The following is a 22,813-nucleotide window of genomic DNA, read 5'->3' on the forward strand; positions in this document are numbered from 1 at the left end:
AATCCCAGAGAGAAGTAATCAGGTAAAGAGTTGGATGGGCTATGTTTTAATATGGATTATTTCAAATTGAAACTTAGTTGAGTTATTACTGTAAAAGGAAGAAAATTGTACAGTGGAGAGTTATTAAGGTATCTATGACATAATAATTTCTATAGAAATAACCACATGCACACAATAGTAACGGAAGCATCAGCAGCCACAATAACAAGAAAAATGAGATAATACCTTGAACTTATCGGTCGCAGTGAAGTTGATGGCGGCGGTGAGAGACTTATTGCCATGAGGACCATAGAGAGACAACAGTTTCAATTCTTCTTCGGGGGTGCCACCCTTTCCTTCATATCTTAGGGAGACAGTTAAAAGGAAGGCATCTGGTCCATGTAGGAGGTAGTCTAAGCGAAGGCACATTGCAACAGGACCAGTAACCGGAGCACCATCTGAGGTTTAAGAAACATTTTATGTCCTGATTATTCTGAAATCTTAAATCGACAGCTATGATTTTCTTAAACTTATTTGCATTGCAAATTCCTTCATACATTCGTATGTAAAATGTTATACATATATATATATATATATATATATATATATATATATATATATATATATACATATATATATATTTATTTATATATATATATATATATTATATATATATACATATATATATATATATATATATATATATATATATATATATATATATATATATATATATATATATATATATATATATGTGTGTGTGTGTGTGTGTGTGTGTGTGTGTAGAAATCACGAAAGCTGACACGTGATGAATATAAAATGTATTATAGCCACGAAAGGAAAAATGAAAAAGACTTGATTGGAGTTAGTACTTTCATCCACTCAGGACATTATCAAACTCAGCAATGAGTTTGATAATGTCCTGAGTGGATGAAAGTACTAACTCCAATCAAGTCTTTTTCATTTTTCCTTTCGTGGCTATAATACATATATATATAAATATATATATATATATATATATATATATATATATATATATATATATATATATATATATATATATATATATGAAATTTAAGAAGTCTTCTTTTTAATTTTTAATAACCAATTAGGAAATCACTCATACACCATAAATGAATTTCCACTGAAAGCATACATAACAACAAGAAAACTCCCCTAAGTCACATTGAATTTGATATAAATCCTAAGATGGCAACCAGGTTATGACTCAAAAGCTCATGAAATACAGACTAAAAAAGGCTGCTACAGAAAAGCGAGGTTTCCAGGCCAGGGTGCGATGAGATTAAGTGAATATTTACTCCTGTACAGTAGTAGAGAAGGGTTTGATTTCCTTGTCCATAAAATCTTGCATTCATCAATGTTGTCTATTAATCTAATAAATAAAAGAACTGCCAAGATCAGACTGGTGGTTTATTATTATCATGGTAACATTATGCTTATACCATGACATGGGAGACGAAAACAAGTGGCGATTAAACCCCGAGACCAAAAAGCATGAGGAAAAACACTTGTATGATAGGGAATGTAATGGAAAAACAGATGAAAGTGAAAAATCACGGATAATGTGGCTGGAAGATGAAAAAGAAGTGAACCTAAAGCATAATATGAGAAGGCCTAAGAGAAACGTTAAGGGTCATTGAGAGAAAGATGCCAATAATGGAATGAACTGAATAGACATGTTTACTGGAGCAATGTCAGAAAACAACATAAGAAGCTGAACAAGTAAAAAGCGTATAGCATGAAAAATAAAATAATTTAAATTAGTAACATTTGAGTACTAAAAAACTTAAATCGGAAAACTATTTTAGAACCAAAAAATTCTAAGACAGATTAAGGATTGTAAGTAGATGATAAGAATAATGAAAACCCCTATTGTCTCCACTCTGGTTGAAACCAGAGCAGATATAGATTAACTTGAAATATCAAGTGCCCAGGATGAGACAAAATTCCAGCTAGATTGATTAGATATGGTGGGAATACATTAGGTAGGGATATATACTCATTGTGACAATAAGAAAAATACCCAGTATGTGGGAACTAGCAGAAACATCCGTAATATGATGCGGTGATGGAGGATGAAAGAGAATATACGAATTATGTGTTTCTTGATGAGTAAACATGCAGGTCTGGAATGTACTAAAGAAGTTTCATAGAAATTTAAACCTAGGAGAAAGAAAAGTAGAAAGTATGTAACAATTCAGATATCTTGCTCCTACTCCATTCGAAGATACAGTGGAACCTCTACATACGAATTTAATCCGTTCCAGAACCAACTTCGGATGTAGAAATTGATCGGATGTCGAAACGAATTTTCCCATAAGAATACATTGAAATAGGATTAATCCGTGGTTGAGCCCAAAAACCTATGATAACTTCTTAATAAACTACTACACATAATTTTCCCATGAGAATAATGAACACTAAATTAGATAATAGACATGTAAATAAGAAGAATAGACATGTAAATAAGAAGAATTAGCAAAAAATGATAAATAAGAAACGGGTTTTTAGCGTCACTTTACCTTAGAAACTCCAGCGCAGGTGTTGTTAGTCTTGCTATGCAGAGAGGAGACGGACGGGCGGCGAGGAGGTAGAGAGGTTAACTACGATAAACGTACACTACCGTAACTTATTCTAACTTACACTAAGTGAACTTTAACATAACTTAGCTTTTCTTTTTTATAATTTATATTTTTTTTTTACATTTTCTTTTTTTCTTTTTGATGATTAATTTTAATCACTTTCACTCTCTACACTTAAAATTGATTGAATTTTTTTCTCTTCACTCTTTGCTGTTTTCTTTGAACCACTTCCTTCCTCTTCATCACGAGTTCGCTTCGTAGTTTTTTTAAAGAAGCTATCGATAGAAAGTTGCTTGGTACAGCTTTTCAGAATGTTTCGAAAATAAGTTAGGGAAACATCATCAAACTGCGCAGCTACACGACAAACCTGCAATTTCTTTGGATGGTATTTGTCGATGAAGTCGACCACGTCTTGATATTTTCCTAACACCTCTTTTATTTGCGCGGAACTTATTGCAAGTTCACTCATACGGACGCCACGCTCATGCTTTTCAATAATTCCTTGCTTTACTTCTAAAGAAAGCATTCCCTTATTCCTTTTCTCACCACTACCACTACCACTTGCGAAACTAAGCCTTTTAGGACCCATGATTTTCGTAAAATACCGTAAAAGGATGAATGTAAAAAATCACGATTAAAACACAATTAATAGCAGAACGCACAGGGCACAACCACATAAAGCCAACGAGAACAGAGGACTGACCAGAGCCACGCTAATTGAGGGTCCCTCCGAGGTTGAAGTGCTGCCTTCTATTGGCGGAAATAAAAAACACATCAGGCGCTATGAGCACCGACTACGCATACGAGTATTGTTTACTTCGGGTGTCGAAAAAAAAATTCGGGTGTAGAGTAGGAACGTGTTCGAATTGTACTTCGCGTGTCGAAAAATTCAGATACAACCGGTACGACGAAAATTGCCACTTCGTGTGTCGAAATAAAATTCGGGTGTAGAGTCAAAAATTTGCTCGAATTTTACTTCGGATGTTGGAAAATTCGGATGTAGATACGTTCGTGTGTAGAGGTTCCACTGTAAAAGTATTCAGAAAAATATTGCGTAAAGGACTGGTGACAGAATAATGTCTTCGCACTAAATAAAGTACTAAAGAGTCATTATATCCCACGAGCAAAAATCAGGATACATGACATTATAATGAGGTCTATGCTTTAACCAAGATATAGAAAATATGGAGACATGAGAAAAGTAAGAAAAATAGCATTGGAAATAAGAAAGAAAATAAACAAAATAGTAGTTTTATCAACAGTGTTTGCTATCATAGAGACCTTGAGTGAAGTAGGACACAAATATATCGAAGATCTAAAAAACCTCCAATACAGAATAAGAAATATTTCAGAAACCAGAATATGGCTAGTGTCTTGCTGAATAGAATAGAAAATGAATAATTATATACTATAACCTCATAAACTGTGATGAAAAATACTGATCAGAAAGATAATTGAGGTTCAATTGCAGAACCTCTATGGAAAATGTTGTGAATACAGAATGGAAATAGGAGAAATAAGAAAGTGTGGGTAAAATACATTGAAAAAAATAAGAAAACTGTTGAAAAGATAGAGGAAACTATTGAAGAAATGAAGAAAGGGGTAAAAAAAAAAAATGGCCCACAGCCAAAATTCCGGAAGAATATCATGATGTTAAGAGATTGATATGAATGTAAAAAAAATAAGGTAATCAAACGGCTGGCACACCAAGGTATCTTGGACTGATAACATAGAGAAACACGCGGAGAGGTGATATCACATAGTGATGAATGGTTAGCAGTGGAAAGGAACGAAGTCTGTAGCAGGGACTGTAACTGGGTATGGCACCGATTGGCCTACAAGCCAAAGTTACAATGCAGTGAGATAATGATTGTCTGAATAAACGCTCTCACTATATATATATATATATATATATATATATATATATATATATATATACATATATGTATATTCATATATATATATATATATATATATATATATATATATTTCTGTATATATATATATATATATATATATATTTATGTATATATATATATATATATATATATATATATATATATATATATATATATATATATATATATATATATTGTATATATACCGAGAGAGAGAGAGAGAGAGAGAGAGAGAGAGAGAGAGAGAGAGAGAGAGAGAGAGAGAGAGAGAGAGAGAAGCTTAATGTTCTTAGTTACTATATAATCCTTTTTTTTTCTCCCAGAGAACACCCACACAATCTAAGCAATATCCTTTTAGGACATCGACAACTTTTACGTACTGGCCTTTCTTTTAAATATTATCACTGCAATCTTTTTTATTTAATGCCCATGCAGTTTTTCCAAAATTTTGCTAAGAACATAATTTTTGATAATAGTTTTAATCAAGACTTCCCATTAAAACAAAAAAAAACAAGAAAAAATCATAAAGTAAATTTGTATAAACACCAATGATTAAAAACACTTTTCAAAAAGAGTTTTTCCAGTAAACAGCCTCTTCCAGTACTGAGAACTGTCAGTCAGTACTTCCTTAGGAGAGCAAACCATACAGCAAAAAAAGACGTGATGTCATTATTCGTATAAGTGATATGAAAGATTCTATAGAAGATAGAAGGAAATTGAACGTTTCAAGGTATTTAAATTTTTATAAATATTCATTTCTTAAAGTAATTCAATGTAATCTTATTAAAGGATCAAAGCAAATAATGAAATCAAATATATGTTTGTTGCAGAGAGAGAGAGAGAGAGAGAGAGAGAGAGAGAGAGAGAGAGAGAGAGAGAGAGAGAGAGAGAGAGAATTAACTGAAATATATATTTTTCCATAAATAAAGTGTTCAGCTGAACCGATGCCCTAACGCTTGTACTTATTGTTTGCTAAGTTCCAAGCATACCACGGGCCTTAATGTGTACATTAATGTTTTCCTTTTCCATTCAAAGCTGAAGCACATCTTTAAATCTACCAAGGGCGAATATGATCCGAGGCTAGCTCATCACCTCAAATTTTATAATCTTGGATAAGCTGCTTTAGGTCTTTCTGCTTTGGGAATATATGTCAAGGTTTCCTTTCAATAGCTTTGAAGGTCTTGCAGTCATATTTTGTACTCACCCGTGTTGGTAGTTATCCAAGGGGATGTGAGAAGCGAGCGGTATCCCCTGGGGAACTGCATTCTGGAACCACTTTCCTCTGCTACGGCCATTAAACCTTCGGCACCTGAAACACATCACATGTTATGAAACAGTGGGCCTCGTGAAAAAAAAAAATTCTATTTAAGATATATTGCGAAGGTTCACTAATAAACATTTTTATAAATATATTTAAAAATATGATAATGAGATTTAATTGTAAGTACACAAACATACACCTCTCTCTCCCTCTCTCTCTCTCTCTCTCTCTCTCTCTCTCTCTCTCTCACACACACACATACACATCCATCGCACATACATACACACATAAATACATACATATATATATATATATATATATATATATATATATATATATATATATATATATATATATATATAAATATTATATATAATATATATATATATATATATGTGCATATATTATATATTTACATATATATATGTATATATACATATACTGTATATATATATATATATATAATATATATATATATTATACATTTATATATATATATACATATATACATATATATGTATATATATATATATATATATATATATATATATATATATATACCTCCGATAGAGAAAGTGATAACACCTTGATAATAGTATCAAGGGCTGGTAAACAAACCACAAATTATAATCTATATACACTAGAGTAATATTGCGAAAGAACTTATTAAAATTTGGAAATCCAAATACGGTAGCAGGCGACAGTGTGGGACGAGGCCGTCTCCCAATATAGTAGCAAAAGTTTTCAAATTACTGTCGATGTATATAGATGTTCTCCGTCAAACACTGAAAAACCACTAGATTTTTTTTTTTTTTTGCTCAATAAGTTCTTATTTTTATTAATATTAATAGCATAATTCACTTAATGTAATTTAGTGCAAATGTTAAGTATTATATAACAACAATAGGGCACCAGCCACCCGTTAATATGCTACCGCTAGAGATTTATAGGGTCCCTTGGCCAGATAATACTACATTTGATCCCTCTTTTTGGCTTTTTGGTTGCGGACCATTTTCCTTTTATCTACACATACACCGTATAGTCTGGCCTGTTCTTTCCACATTCTCTTCTGTCCTTGTACACCTGACAACACTGAAATTCTCAAACAATACCTCTTCACTCAAGAGGTCAAATACTGCACTGTAATTTTTCAGTGGTTACTTTCCTCTTGATGAAGATAGAAGGGACTCTTTGGCTATGGTAAGCAGCTCTTTTACGAGAAGAAAACTCGAAAATATAACCATTGTTCTCTAGTTTTCGATAGTGCCCTAACCACCGTACCGTGGTCATCCACAGTGATGGGGTAGAGTTCTCTTGCTTGGGGGTACACTTGGGCTCACTATTCTATTTTATTTCTCTTCCTCCTATTTTTATGAAGTTTTTATAGATTATATAAGAAAGATCTATTTTATTGTTCTACCTGTTCTCAAATTATTTTATTTGAATTATTCATTACCTCTCTTGTAGTTCATTTATTTCCTTGCCCCCTTTGCCCAATGGGCTATTTTTCCCTGTTAGTTCCTGCTTTTCAAGGCCTAAAATAGAAATAAGAAGTATATGGGATATGCCAGTGGAAATTGTATCCATAATCCTAGGAACACTAGGCACTATCCAAAGATCCCTGAAAAGGAATCTAGAAAAACTAGAGGCTGAAGTAGCGCCAGGACTCATGCAAAAGAGTATGATCCTAGGAATGGCGCACATGATAAGAAAAGTGATGGACTCCTAAGGAGACAGGATGCAACCCGGAACCCTACGCTATATATACCAACCAGTCGAAAGACTGTGATAGAGAAAAAAGATAATAATAATAATAATAATAATAATAATAATAACAATAATAATAATAATAATAATAATAATAATAATAATAAATGATAATAATAACAATAATAATAAAAATAATAATAATAATAATAATAATAATAATAATAATAATGAATCGAACTCTGAAAAAAGAAATAACACCATATGCAGCTGGATCAAAGTGTTGTTTCGTAAGGATTCATTCGTGTGAAGAGAATGGCTGATGATAGGTTAGGGAATTATTTTCTAATTTAAAATATCAGAAGAAAGGAGAAGATGAAGAGCTATAAAGTTTTGGGTACGGGACCTTAATGTCAGGAAGAGCGCGACTTTATACACGATGGAGTTGAATGGTAGAGTGCTTACAGTCAAGTGAGGATGAAAACCTTTATTAGCCTTCTTCGTAGGAACACGAAGTGCCAAATATCTTGGTAATTTTTAGAAGAATCGGATGTCAGAATAACGGTTCCCATATAGTATACACGTACTTTAAAACGCTCCTACATTTAGACATACTACTAAAGCTTCCGAATTTCTTACACAAAACTAGGTAGAAAACATTACAATTAAAAGATGAAGTAAAAGATACTCGCAGACCTGTCTGTAAAAAAATGATATTTTTGGCAATGCACAAGCGAGATAAAAAAAAAAAATACATCGAATCAACACAAAAAGAGAAAATAAAAATGTGATTAGCATTTAATGAACGACATGACGGACAGAAAAACAAGAGGAAAAATTTCTTTCCCGGCAAATCACTTGAAGCCAACATGATATCGTCTACGGGGATTGGTCATACACTCAGTGTAGGCTATCTTTAAAGCGATGTCGTCAATTACAAACAATAACACGGCTATCCTCCTTCTGACAAATCTATCTCATTATTTTTTGTCAGATGCAATGTTCAGCAACTACTTCCTATAAACATTCATACGCAATTTCTTTCACGATAGACATTTGAGCTAATAATCTCTCTTGATTGGGGAGTAAATGACATCCAACAGACGTTGTCCAGTCCATAGGAGCATCATGCTTGAAATTGTACTTCATTTTACGCAAAATATTGAACAGGAGTCGATATTGCCTTCTTGTTTTTCAAAGGTGATACTAAATCCTTGATTTCTTAGAACGAACGTGAGAATAACATGTTCTTTTAACCCTTTTACCCCCAATGGACGTACTGGTACGTTTCACAAAACTCATGCCTTGGTATGTCCTTGCAAAAAACTGCTATTTACATTTTTTTTTTTTGCATATTTTTGATAACTTTATGAGAAACATCAGACATTTTCCAAAAGAGTGAGACCAACCTGACCTCTCTATGACGAAAATTAAGGCTGTTAGAGCAATTTAAAAATTATGTATTACAAAATGTGCTTGAAAAAAAACGCCTGGGGGTTAAGGGTTGGAAAGTTCCAAATAGCATTGGGGGTAAAAGGGTTAATAGTCGTGGTGATTTTTAGTCAGGGTGTGCGAAACGTGGACTTTGATTCTGAATGTTTCAAAGGAAGATTTCGGCGGGTGCAACTCTCCCACTTAAAGATAGCCACCTCTAGACATCTTGATTTGAGAAATCAAATTATTGAAAAATTTAGGCAAATTTCAGCTAAATCCTGATTTTCCAGGTTATAAAGATCAGCCAATCATATTACATGAATTTCCAACGATTTTTTTTTTTTTTTTTTTGGAAAATTCAAGATGAGTGCCGACATGATACTTATTCTTAAAATCTCTTTAAATGTTCAAATTCATTAAAAGCTATTGATAGTTGCATTTAGTTCGTGGTTTTAGTGATTGAAAATAATTTCATCAACTCTTGGTAACAAGGATTGCTTAAAATAACAAGATGACGTCATTAGAGACATTTACTCTTAAATTATTAAGATTCATTGACAACAGATAGCAGAATACCATTAGTTTATAACGAATGTGATCTTGGTGATCAGTGAATTAAGAAATACATATCCCGAGGCAATCTCTCTTCAAAGCTCCAAGCTAGTTGTGTCATTTACTGAATCTAAATTAGAAATTGAATTATGTCCATCAGTATTTCAAATTCATTGAAACCACGTATTTAAGCTGTCTTGCATTTCGAAGTAGATTTTCTTATCTGTGTTCATCGTTAGCCATGTCGCAGCTTTCGGCCTCGCCTTCCTCTGGAAAGTTGAGTACCAGGTTCTAGTATTGTTTAAATAAGCTCTGGCCGTAAAGTAACGACTATTTATCATTAAATCTTGCGTTTTGTGGCAGAGCTGTGCCCTGACCGGAGGCGCCATTTTACGGCGCCGCTGTTCGTCTCGCACGTTCATTGAAACCACGTATTTAAGCTGCCTTGCATTTCGAAGTAGATTTAGGATTTGTAATAACTGTAAATTTAAATTGGTGGTTAGGGACTATTTAGCTGAATTCCATCACAAGAAAGGATTTAACAGTGGATGCATTACGGCTTTACTTATATGAACTTTTAACTATGTAATAACAAATATATTTTTGAAAGATGAGAAATTGTATTCTTATGAATATTGATTACCACGAAATGTTCATAGGTATACAATGACAAAATCTGGAAACAGCACAGGCAATAATAATACTAGTATTGAAGATGCCTTTTGTAGGTAGTAAGGTTGGCCTGGGCTCCAGCCACCCGTTAAGATACTACCGCTAGAGAGTTATGGAGTCTTTTGACTGGCCAGACAGTGCTACATTGGATCCTTCTCTCTGGTTACGGTTCACTTTCCCTTTGCCTACTCATACACCGAATAGTCTGGCCTATTCTTTATATACTCTCCTCTGTCCTCATACACCTGACAACACTGAGATTACCAAACAATTCTTCTTCACCCAAGGGATTAACTACTTCTCTGTAATTGTTCAGTGGTTAATTTCCTCTTGGTAAGTGTAGAAGAGACTCTTTAGCTATGGTAAGCAGCTCTTCTAGGAGAAGGACACTCCAAAATCAAATCATTGTTCTCTAGTCTTGGGTAGTGCCATAGCCTCTGTACATAGTCTTCCAATGTCTTGGGTTAGAGTTCTCTTGCTTAAGGGTACACTCGGGCACACTATTCTATCTTATTTCTCTTCCTCTTGTTTTGTTAAAGCTTTTATAGTTTATATAGGAAATATTTATTTTCATGTTGTTACTGCTCTTAAAATCTTATATTTTTCCTTGTTTCCTTTCCTCACTGGGCTATTTTCCCTGTTGGAGCCCCTGGGATTATAGCATCCTGCTTTTCCAACTAGGGTTGTAGCTTAGCTAATAATAATAATAATAATAATAATAATAATAATAATGTCGATAAAAACTTTAAACTAATAATTGTCATCCTGATCTTGCATTTAGTCAGGGTCACAGGTCTATGATTCCGACTATAGTCCTCCCCATCACATTTACAAAACCCAGACCAACCCACATGTAATGAAGTACAATTGTCTTTTTTTTTTAGAACGTCTCTCATGAATGGCAGAGGTAAGGGACAGTGGCATTGCCTTAGCAAGCAGGATAATGCCCTAGAGACTGACCATATATACATATGATCAGCGCCCAAGCCCCCTCTCCATCCAAGCTAGGGCCAGGCTATGGCTGCTAATAACTCAGCAAGTAGACCTATAGACATAACATCAATTTTAACTGTACTCAGGATTTTTTCTTCCCTGTTTTTGACAGCTAAACCTGAAACAAATATCACTATCATTGCTTCTGGAGTGTCCTTTAAACTTTAAGAAGCTGGAATGAATCCATTGGCCTCCTTGATAGCTTGATTTATGGCCAGACTGCAAAAATTTTATCGCTTTTGCCTGGTTGTTAATAATAATAATAATAATAATAATAAAAATAATAATAATAATAATAATAATAATAATAATAATAATAATAATAATAATAATAATATGCTGCAACGTTATCACAACCTCTTACACCGTGTGCAGAAACTAAATATATGATGTCACCACACTTTTCACTGGTTTCTCCAATATTTACAGAAGAAAGGCCAGGACTGGTTGCTTCCATCTTGACCACTAATGTTGAATTGACCTGCATCCCTTTGCTGCAAGATTCATCAGGTGTTGGGGAATTATGACAGCTGGCATTTTATGGAAAATGCTATCACCTATGCTGTTTATCCTGCTCATGGATTTTGAAATGCATATAACATTTGGGGATGGCAGAGAAGGATTGGACTGGACTGGTAACAGAAAATTATCGGACCTAGTATTTGCTGATGACGGTGTCCTTATTAGCAAAATGGCACGTGACTTGCTGAGCTTGCTTACCAGAATGCATGAAATATCACATGAGGTTGAGTTTAAAATAAATAGAAGAAAGATAGATATGATGAGAATGGAATATGCAATGGAAGATGAAATATCATTGGAATCATTTAAATATTTAGGATTGATTGATTGATTTAAGGTTTTCTGGCATCCTGACATCTAAGGTCACAGGAGCCGTAAATATTTAGGAACTATGATCTTTAATACAGGGTCTGTAGAATTGCAGTTTAATGAAAGATTGAAAAAAGGCAAACCAGACAATGGCTAGGTTAAGTAAAAATTGTAAATCAAATCGCCTGAAATAGATATTGATGTTACTGAATGGACAGGAGTCATGGTATGACAAATAAATAATATCCAACTGATTTTGTAGATTTGAGAACAAAGCCCTCAAAGAATTTTGGGAGTTGCATAGCAGGAAAGGATTAGAAATGAAGCTATAAGAGAGAATACTGAAGTGCCATCTGTGGATGAGATCATGGTGAGGGGTAGATGGAGATGGTTTGGGCATACTCTTCTCCCTCCCAAGAGAAAATAGTTCACCAAACTTTCAAATGGGCTCCACCAGTCACTAGAAGAGCTTGAAGACCCAGGCCTACATGGCTAAGGACCATGAAGCGTGAAGTAGGAGGTGAGGAATGGAGAAGTATTGATTTACAAACTTAAGATAGAGAGGACTGGTGAAATTTAATGAGGCCCTTTGCGTCCATGGGCATAGGAGGAGGATATGATGATGATGATGATGATGGCAAGATCAAGACATCCATGAAGATACTCATCTTAAACTTCAAATGGAACATGTAAGAGCCACTGGATGAAATCAAATGCCTGTCAACGCATGTGGGTTGGTATCCATGATCGTGGTTTACCAGTACTGACATCACAAAGGAGGGCAGAGATGGAGTCATTGAATGCGACGTCTTCCTAATAAAGTGATGTGCAGGATGTCCTACATGCTTGGTACTGATGGAAGCATTGATGGAGGTCTTGAAGGTGGTAAAGCTGCTGTCCATAAGAGCATTGACTTTGGTCATCAGGTCCTTTTTGGGCAAGGTATCGACATCAGGGATGGCAGCGAGTACAGGTTCGGGTAGACGTTGTACCTAAAGGGCATGAAGTAGGTTCACTTCTCAAGGAGATCTGTCTGCAGCAGGTTGTTGGAGAGCGATACTGGTCATTTCACTGAGGGTAAGCAAAGCCTTTTGGTCCCCTAACAGCTGTTGAGAGGGATGAAAAGGCTTGGCTATATGGACGGCTGGCGATGGTGAGTACTGCATCAGAAGGTATGCTTTGAGGTCATCATAGGCCATTGGGGGGTCACCTTGGTAAAAAAAAAATAAAATTAAATATTTCTGGGATAGTATCCTCGGGGACTTCCGCAAGGACATAGTCTGCTTTGTTGTTTGAGGAAGTCAGGCTCTTGATGCAAAACTGAACTTCTTTGCAAAGGAACCAAGTAAACGCTTGGTGAATGGCGGCAGTTTCAATGACCCAGCATGGGTTGCAAAATAAGGATCGCTGAGAAGCATCATTACATGTGTAGGCGGTGATGAGTGGATTACTCTGGGGTCACCAATGTGCAAGGTGGTTGTTAAGTGCTAACAGAGAGTTGAGGTGAAAGTAAGTAAAGATATTCAACAGATAACAAGCTTATATACAAGCAGTTGACAGCAAGAATGTCACAAAAATTCAAAAAATCTAAAACATACCGCAATGGCAAGTTAAACAGGTGCTTCTATTATCAGTGAGCGAGAGAGCAAGAGAAAAAAAAGCAATAGCATTACATTGCAAGAGTGTGTATGAAACACGTACGGTACGGACAAGAGAGCACATTTGCATAAAAATAATAATGTTGTATCCATGCAAATGATGACTTACCAGGCTCATGCAGGAGTAGGCTGAAGCTGGAATGATAAATACATGGACTCCAAAGACAGTTCTAGCAAAGGTATCAATCTCTGCCGAATGGTTCTCTTTGAGATAGATATGTTATAAATTAAAATTTCAGCAAACTCAAGGCTGCCCTTGCATAAATGCAACCTGTGTAGATGCAGGCTCAAGTTACTGAAGTAAGCAGAGGTGTAAAATTCATTATTGCCTGGTAATTCATTGGTAATAGCTGGTATGCTAAAGTGGGGGAGAGTTTACATTTAAAATTATTCATAATTGAATTTAATAATGATGTGGGACATTTAAAGGGTACAGTATTGATAATTAAATGTTGTATAAAACAACGCAATCCTGCCTACCCAAATTATGCTGAGAACCTTTTATAGACACCGATATAGGTACCAAATGTCTGAATAAAAAAAAAAAAATAGGGAGGCTGTTTGAATGAAAAAATGGTATTGTAGGAGTAAATAAAAACGTTTGGTGTATACGGCTAAGTGAATTGCTTATTTTGTAATGTTGGGCTAATACTTGTCATAATGATAGCATATGTGGTAAGAAATTGGTGGTAGACTTCTTTTCTCTTTTCTGATTTATTCCAGTTCCCATATACAATTCTTGAGAACTGATTCTTGACACAGATAAGATGGCATAGAGTTCATCCCATGTAATTTCTTTTGCCTTGGAATTCCTGAAGATTTCATACTTCATAAAAAGCAGCCGAGAATATCTTTAGGAATTACATGAAGGAGATGAATCCTCAGATTCATAGGAGGGTGAAATCCTGTTACAGCAGCACATTCAGCATTCAATGAACAACATGCATTGAGACATAAGTGCCATTTTCCTGCACATTAACAGGCTCTGCAACATAATTTGCAGATGCAGAGGTGTGCTGTTTGCTTGGTGGCCATGGCGGGCTCCATAGCGAAACCCAGTCACGTGTTTTTGAGGCTGGGTACGGTACTTGGTTGGCGTTCTTCAGCAAGTACTTAGGCAGGAGTATTTTTGGTATTTCATTAGCTTGTTACTATATGTAATGAAAAGTAATCTAGCTTACTTAGGTGTTTATAAAACTAAATAACTCAGCTAGTATCAAAGTGATGTTATTTACCTTTTTCTCTCTAACAACTGTTTCACATGGGGTGGAGTTGTAATTTCCCCATCCACCAATATACATATTACTCACTGTTGTCTGGACAAGAATTAATTTCTTGCCGGTGAAATTAGTAGGGGTGGAACTCAATATTTCAGGTGTGGATAAAAAGTTAGAAAGGGTGATTGTCCTAATAATGTTCTAATAATCGATATTATATAGTATATAGTATTACCTTGAAGTATTTTAAATAAAATCTACTTCAAAGAAAAGGGGAAAAATAGTAAGACATTATCCTAATTGCTATGCATTTATACTGTAATAATATATGCGCTACATGTATTGAAAGTAATGTTGCACAGTATTTCGTTGATGGACATGTTTAAGTGTTAATTATAAGTGTAGTAGCACATGTTATGTAGGATTTGATCATTTATTAGTTACTTCAAAGATAGGATGTGATTCTTCATACTTTTGTATTGCAGTTGGATCAAGTCTTTTAAGAGTGATGTTCATTTGTTATTTTCATATCTTTTATACAAGAGTTTGTTTACGTTGATGCCCAGTCACGAGTCACAAGCCACTCAGAGCTGTAGCAGTGATGTAACTTAAGAAGAATAAATGTATTTTAATAATACAAACGTATCAATGAATACCACCTAGAAGAGTCGACGAAGATGGGTTTAAAATAACTTTAATAACCATTGCTTATTTCAGGTGAGTGAGATGATACAATAATGGTAATGAAACTGTGTTTTACACAGTACACTGATTAGTCTAATTGTGGTCATTCAGCACCACTCAAAAAGGATCAGGCCAAATTAAATGGAGCGAAGCAGACTAGTAAGCTATACACGTTTCTTGAGTTAAAGAAAAATTACACATGGATCTCACCCGCATGTCACTCTTTATTTAAAAACTTGATTAGAGTAATTTCTGGGATGGGCAGTGCAAAGAAAGATGAACAAACTGAAGAAATCCCCCTTTGTCTGGTGAGCACATTCTGCTTTTCCCCGGTTATGGGTTTGGTGCACACTATTTCTCTATAAGGTATTGTTTTCATGACCGTTACCTCTACATGCTAATACTGCTAAGCATACTGAATTTGTGAAACTCACCACCAGAGAATGGTTTAAGTTACCATTGAGTTCACCACACCTACAACGTGACACATTCTATAAATCTAAATTTGTGAGATAAACAGCAATACCATAATATTTACATCATGCCCCAGCGGCTAAGAGGGTCTGTGGTACATATGAATATGCGTATTTAAGGAAGACAGTAAGTGTTTCCCCAGGATATGAGACCGAAGTTAAAAGAAATACCAGGATGGAATGGAGAACAACTCTCTCTCTCTCTCTCTCTCTCTCTCTCTCTCTCTCTCTCTCTCTCTCTCTCTCTCTCTGGTCTTACCAGTATTAACTTGTGCATCAGAAACTTGGAGCCTTGTAAAGCCTTTGTACATAAGCTAGTTACAACACAAAGAAGTATGGAAAGAATAAGGAAAGGATTGACACCAAAGGCCTGTCCACACGACCGGGCCTGATCGGCGTGCTCCAGGGCAGAGTCCTGCTCCTGGCTTGACGGGCAAATTCTGGCGGGCTAACCCGTGAATGTTGTCCACACCCACACGGGTGAGTCGATAGACAGGTGGGCGTGCCGGAGGATGCCAGTAATATGTTCATGGTGCCTACTGCAGAGAAGATATAGTGCAGCATGATAATTGCTTTATGTGTGATAAAAAAAAGAAGAGAATTTGGTGCAAAGAATGGCACAGTAAAAGAAATGTATTTGGCAGCCACACAACGATACTACAGGAACTAGGAGATGGCCATGAAAAAAAATTTCAGAGACGATATGAAAAGAAGTGTTATCACGTTTTATACTTTACTAGGAAAGCTGGAGCCATACATTATTAAATACACACACACGCACACACACATACATATATATATATATATATATATATATATATATATATATATATATATATATATATATATAAATATCATATATATATATATATATATATATATATATATATATATATATATGGGGTTTAAATAAATACAAGCAAGTAAAGATTCAAGTAATCACAATGCAAACACCTTCCACATTTTAATTCCTGAACACAAAAATATTACACTAATTTTTATCTAAGCAGCTAAAGTTTTTTTTTTTCAAGAACTTTTAACAAATGCAAACAAAGCGTTTATAATGTTTCCCCAGACGTCAGAGAGAGAGAGAGAGAGAGAGAGAGAGAGAGAGAGAGAGAGAGAGAGAGAGAGAGAGAGAGAGAGAGAGAAAGGTGGATATCAACTGAAAACTATTTCACATGCAAACTAACTCAGTATTCTGTATAAAACAAACTGGCCTAGTAATTATATCTAACACAACTACCTATTCAAGAAATACAATTTAAACAAGAAATCCAATCCATCCATATATATATATATATATATATATATATATTATATATATATATATATATATATATATATATATATATAGCAGCAGTACGGAATTCACGTTATGAAGCTTCATCTGTGGTGGATAACGGGGGAGGGTGGGCTGTGGCACTCTAGCAGTACCAGCCGAACTCGGTTAAGTCCCTCGTCAGGCTGGGAGGAGCGTAGAGAAGAAAGGTCCCCTTTTTTAATTTGTTTGATGTCGGCTAACCCCCAAAACTGTTGGAAGTGCCTTGGTATATGTGTATATATATATTTATATATATATATATATATATATATATATATATATATGTATATATATACATATATATATATATATATATATACGTATATATATATATATATATATATATACATATATACATATATATATATACATCAGCCAATACTAGTCCACTGAACAACAAAGCCTCAGACTTGTCCTTCCACTTGCGTCTGTTTGTGGTCATTCTATTACAGTCACAATCCTCAAATATTCCTAGTTCATCAATCCATCGTCATCTGCTCATTCTCTTGCTTCTTTTGCAATATCTAGGTACCTGGTCTGTTAATCTTAATGTCCATCTATTATGTCATTCTTTTTTTACATGTTGTTAGAATATCTTCTGCTTTAATTTTCTCTTGTATCCATGTTGCACTTTTATTCTGTTTTAGCGCTATTCCCATCAATATACTTTCCATAGTTCTCTGAGTTCTTACTAGCTTATGTTCTAAGTATTTATTAAGGCACCAATTTTCATATGCATAAGTTTATACTTAGTACTTTCCCTTTTTAGAGAAAATAGCAATTTACCTTTCATAATCTCACTTTGTATACCAAAAGCTCTCCATCCCATGCTTATCCTTCTTTTGACTTTGTTCTCGCGTCTTTTGGAAATACATACTGTCTGTCGTATGTATATATGTTCATTAACCATCTCTAGAATTTCGTCCATATTAGTATTATGAATAATGATCTATAAATTGTAGACTCTTACTGATTTTACTGGGCTCTCTAATAGTTCATAATGACGTCAAACTATCAAGAGAGATGAAGCATCATCTTAAGTATTCCAAGATCGGATTGCAATAAACCCAAGAGTTTGAATATTAGAACTTTTAAGGAAATCATAGAAAAAAAAGTGAGGCATTTTACGTAATCATAAAGTTGGGTTTTATATTCTTTCTCATCTGAGTTTTGCACGACTTGAAGTTCGATATTGGGATTATTCACGAGGAAGAATTAAAAATGAAGAATAGAAAAAAAGATGGAATAGGGTACGGAGAAATCCCAGAGTGAGCGAGTTCGTATTTGTTGTCTCTGTATATTCAGTGAAAATAATCTAAGTTTTACTCATATTCATTTTCAGACCTACATTTCTGATTCTCTTTACAAATCCTCTATCATCTTCCTTCTATGATTCACTAAACAGAACTATTTCATCTGCAAAACTTTAAGTGTTAAGGTATCCCCTATTAATAGTAATCACTACACCTTCCCAATATATACTATCTAACTTTTTTTTCAATCAGAGTTTTTCTAATATTTTTACGTAGTTTTAGGATTGCTGTACTTCCTGTATAGATATATTCCTTGTCTTTGAAGGGCTTTCATTACTGCTGAAGTTTTGACAGAATCAAAAGCTTTCACAGAGTCTATAAATACCATAAATTGCGGATTTTCATATTCTGTTGACTTTTCCATTAGCTGGTTAATTGCATAGATGTGGTCAGTTTTTTAATACCCACGTCTGAAGCTTGCCTGCTCTCTTGGTTGATTAAAGTGTAGATGTCTTTCTTTTCGAAGTAATAGCAAATACCATATATACTTCATATATTAAAGAGAGTAAAATTATTGGGCAGTAATTTTTCATGTCTTTTGGATCTCCCTTTTTGTGAATTAGTAAACGATAAAGTATTTCCAATCGGTAGGTATAGAGCATTCTTGCAGATATTCTGTATAAAGTTCAGCAAGTTTTATAACTATGAAATCTCTTCCATCTACTGTACTATTAAATCAATTGTTAGGTCATCTTCTACTGATTTGCCTCTTTTCATGCCTTTTAATACTTTCTTAACTTTCCCTGTTACGTTTGGTACCGGCTCGGGTATCTCATTATTTCTATTGGAAAATTTTACTTTTATATTGAATAGCCCCTGGAAATTTTTCACTCTATCTCTATTGTTGATAATGTTTAAATTTTCATACTTTAAAGCATTACAGGGTAGTAGGAGCAGGAGATGGCTGAGGGGGGGGGGGGGGGAGGGGTTAGTCCACCGACCAGCTTTTTTGCCTTAACTAGCTTTTCTATCTTTTACTTCAGAAAGGTTATCAGATAATAAACTGCAAAAGTTTAGTAATTCATTCTTCTTAAGAATTATCATTCAAAAGCAACTTCTCGCATAAAAGATTTTTGTTAACATGCATTTCCATGTTAGAATAAGGAATTATTCTACCTATATGTATATATTTACATCATGTGTGTGTATATATATATATATATATATATATATATATATATATATATATATATATATATATATATATATATATGATAAATTTTGCACATTTAGACGTGTTTTTCATATTCAAATAGGCCATATATATTTTTGATACATTAATGTCTGGATTCTCTTAACGACCTCGGGATCAGAGCCCCAGGCGAAATCACACAAAGACAAGAGCTTGGGTCCAGCCGGGAATCGAACCCTGGTCGGCAAGCTTGTATAGACAGTGACTAAGCCACTTTCTTCGTGGCCAAGTGGCTTAGTCACTGTCTATACAAGCTTGCCGAAGAAAGTGGCTTAGTCACTGTCTATACAAGCTTGCCGACCAGGGTTCGATTCCCGGCCGGACCCAAGCTCTTGTCTTTGTGTGATTTCGCCTGGGGCTCTGATCCCGAGGTCGTTAAGAGAATCCAGACATTAATGTATCAAAAATATATATGGCCTATTTGAATATATATATATATATATATATATATATATATATATATATATATATATATATATAACACATTTATATATATATATATATATATATATATATATATATTATCATTATTATTATTATTATTATTATTTTTATTATTTGCTAAGCTACAACCCTGGTTGGAAAAGCAGAATGCTATAAGCCCAGGGACCACAACAGGGAAAATAGCCCAGTGAGGAAAGGAAACAAGGAAAAATATAAGATTTTAAGAACAGTAACAACATTAAAATAAATATTTCCTATATAAACTATAAAAACTTTAACAAAACATGATTAAGAAATATAAGATAGAATAGTGTGCCTGAGTGTACCCTCAAGCAAGAGAACTCTAACCCAAGACAGTGGAAGACCATGGTACAGAGGCTATGGCACTACCCAAAACTAGAGAACAATGGTTTGATTTTGGAGTGTCCTTCTCCTAGAAGAGCTGCTTACCATAGCTAAAGAATCTCTTCTACCCTTACCAATAGGAAACTAACTACTAAACAAATAGAGTGCAGTAATTAACCTCTTGAGCGAAGAAGAATCGTTTAGTAATCTCAGTGTTGTTAGGTGTAGGAGGACAGAGGAGAATCTGTAAAGAATAGGCCAAACTATTCGTTGTATGAGTAGGCAAAGGGAAAGAACCGTAACCAGAGAGAAGGATCCAATGTAGTACTGTCTGGCTGGTCAAAAGACCCCAAAATTCTATGGCGGTAGTATTTCAACGGGCGGCTGGTGCCCTGGCCAACCTACTACCTACATATGTATATATATATATATATATATATATATGTATATATATATATATATATATATGTGTGTGTGTGTATCTAATTTCATATATATACATGTATGAATACAATTATTTATGTAAGATATATGTACATAATCATATATATGCATATATACATGACTATATATATACATATATATATATATATATATATATATATACACGTATATATATATATATATATATATATATATATATATATATATATATATATATATATATAGCTTTTTGGGTAGTCAATAGTTTATGTTCTAAGGCTTCAGTAAGGCTTCAAGTTTCTGATGCAAAAGTTAATACTGGTAGGACCATGTGATTGAATACTTTTCTTTCAAGAGAAGGTGGCATTTTACTTTCATAATAGATTCTTGTTTACCAACTGCTCTCCATCGCTACGTTTGCATCTTTTTATTACGGTCTCATATCCTGGGGAAACCCTTACTGTCTGCCCTGAGGGTTTAAAGGGTTAAAGGCCACTCATGAATTGCAGAGGCAAGGGACAGTGACATTGCCTTATCATGAAGGACAGGTCAGTCATATGATCAGCACCCAAGACCCCCTCCCCACCCAAGCTAGGAACAAGGAGAGCCAGGCAATGGTTGTTGATGCGACAGGTAAACCTATAGCCAACCCCCATCCTTAGCTCATAATGAGGTTGCAGCAACCAAGGGGACTAACGAGTTTGAGCAGGACTCAAACCCCAGTCTGGCGATCAGCAGGCAAGGACGCTATCACCAGGCCACCACAACCTAAGTACGTATATTCATTAACAATCCCTAGAGGTTCACCCTTAACTCTGATTTATTGCCTCTGCAGCTTCACTGAATATGATATTAGTTTTGCTCATATTACTTTTTGGCCCTGCATTTCTGCTTCCTCAATTCAAATCTTCTCTAGACACCTTTTGCAATTCCTTCCATGATTCACTAATTAGATCAACGACATCTGCAAATGTTATTTTGTGAAGGTTTCCCATTAATGTTAAGTCTTACATTTCCCCAGTCTAAATTCTTAAAAATTTCTTCTAGGCACGCAGTGAATAGTTTAGGAGAGATAGGGTGTCCGTGTCTAACTCCTTTTCTCAATTGGAATTTTCTCACTAAATTTATGTAGTTTTAGGATTGGTGTAATACCAATATACTGTAGATATCTTCAAGGGTTCTAACATAGGTATCATCTATTCCTCATTTTTCAAGGGCTCTCATTACTGTTAAAGTTTTGATAAAACCAAAAGTTTTCTCATAATCTATAAATGCCATACAGAGTGGTTTGTCATATTCGGTATTTTTCCAGGTCGTTTGTGTCTCTCTTTTTGTAAAATAATATAATGATAGTTTGTTTCATAGTAGAACGTATAGAACAAATATTTTATGTAAAGTACAGCTAGATTTATTACTGTGAAATAACCTTCATCTATTATTAGATCATACGCAAGGCCCTGGTCTGCTTTGTATTTCACGCCTTTTAAAACTTTCTTAACTTATACTGTTACTTTGGGTACCGGATCAGGTGTTTCATTACTTGTATTGGAATTTTTTTTTCTTATATCACTATTATACGTATGGCAGTGTATAGAAATCCTCTGTTATCTTTATTACTCCATCACTTTTGTTAATATATCCATTTTCATCCGTTAAAGCAAATATCTGTTGGCATCCTGCTTCAAGTTTTATTTTCATGAACTTTATGCTTCATCCTTTTTTTAGGGTTCTTTAAATTTTGGTCTGATTGTGTTTATGAAAATCTTGTGTCTTTAGTTTGTTTATTTTTTCTGGATAGTTCTGCTATTTC

At 34.5% G+C, this 22,813-nt stretch overlaps 1 protein-coding gene across 1 annotated transcript in view; it reads right to left on the reverse strand.

The window, feature by feature from the left end:
* Window positions 1-22,813, reverse strand: part of LOC137620081 (uncharacterized) — a 489,014-nt gene that overhangs the window by 91,463 nt on the left and 374,738 nt on the right. The window contains exons 13-14 of the mRNA XM_068350356.1: window positions 5,685-5,789; window positions 226-437 (exon numbers count right to left, since the gene is read on the reverse strand). Coding sequence (XP_068206457.1) covers window positions 226-437; window positions 5,685-5,789 — 317 coding nt within the window. The remainder of the gene's footprint in view (window positions 1-225; window positions 438-5,684; window positions 5,790-22,813) is intronic.

Source organism: Palaemon carinicauda, chromosome 26 (genome assembly GCF_036898095.1).
Source record: "Palaemon carinicauda isolate YSFRI2023 chromosome 26, ASM3689809v2, whole genome shotgun sequence".
In the NCBI taxonomy this organism is placed as follows: domain Eukaryota; kingdom Metazoa; phylum Arthropoda; class Malacostraca; order Decapoda; family Palaemonidae; genus Palaemon; species Palaemon carinicauda.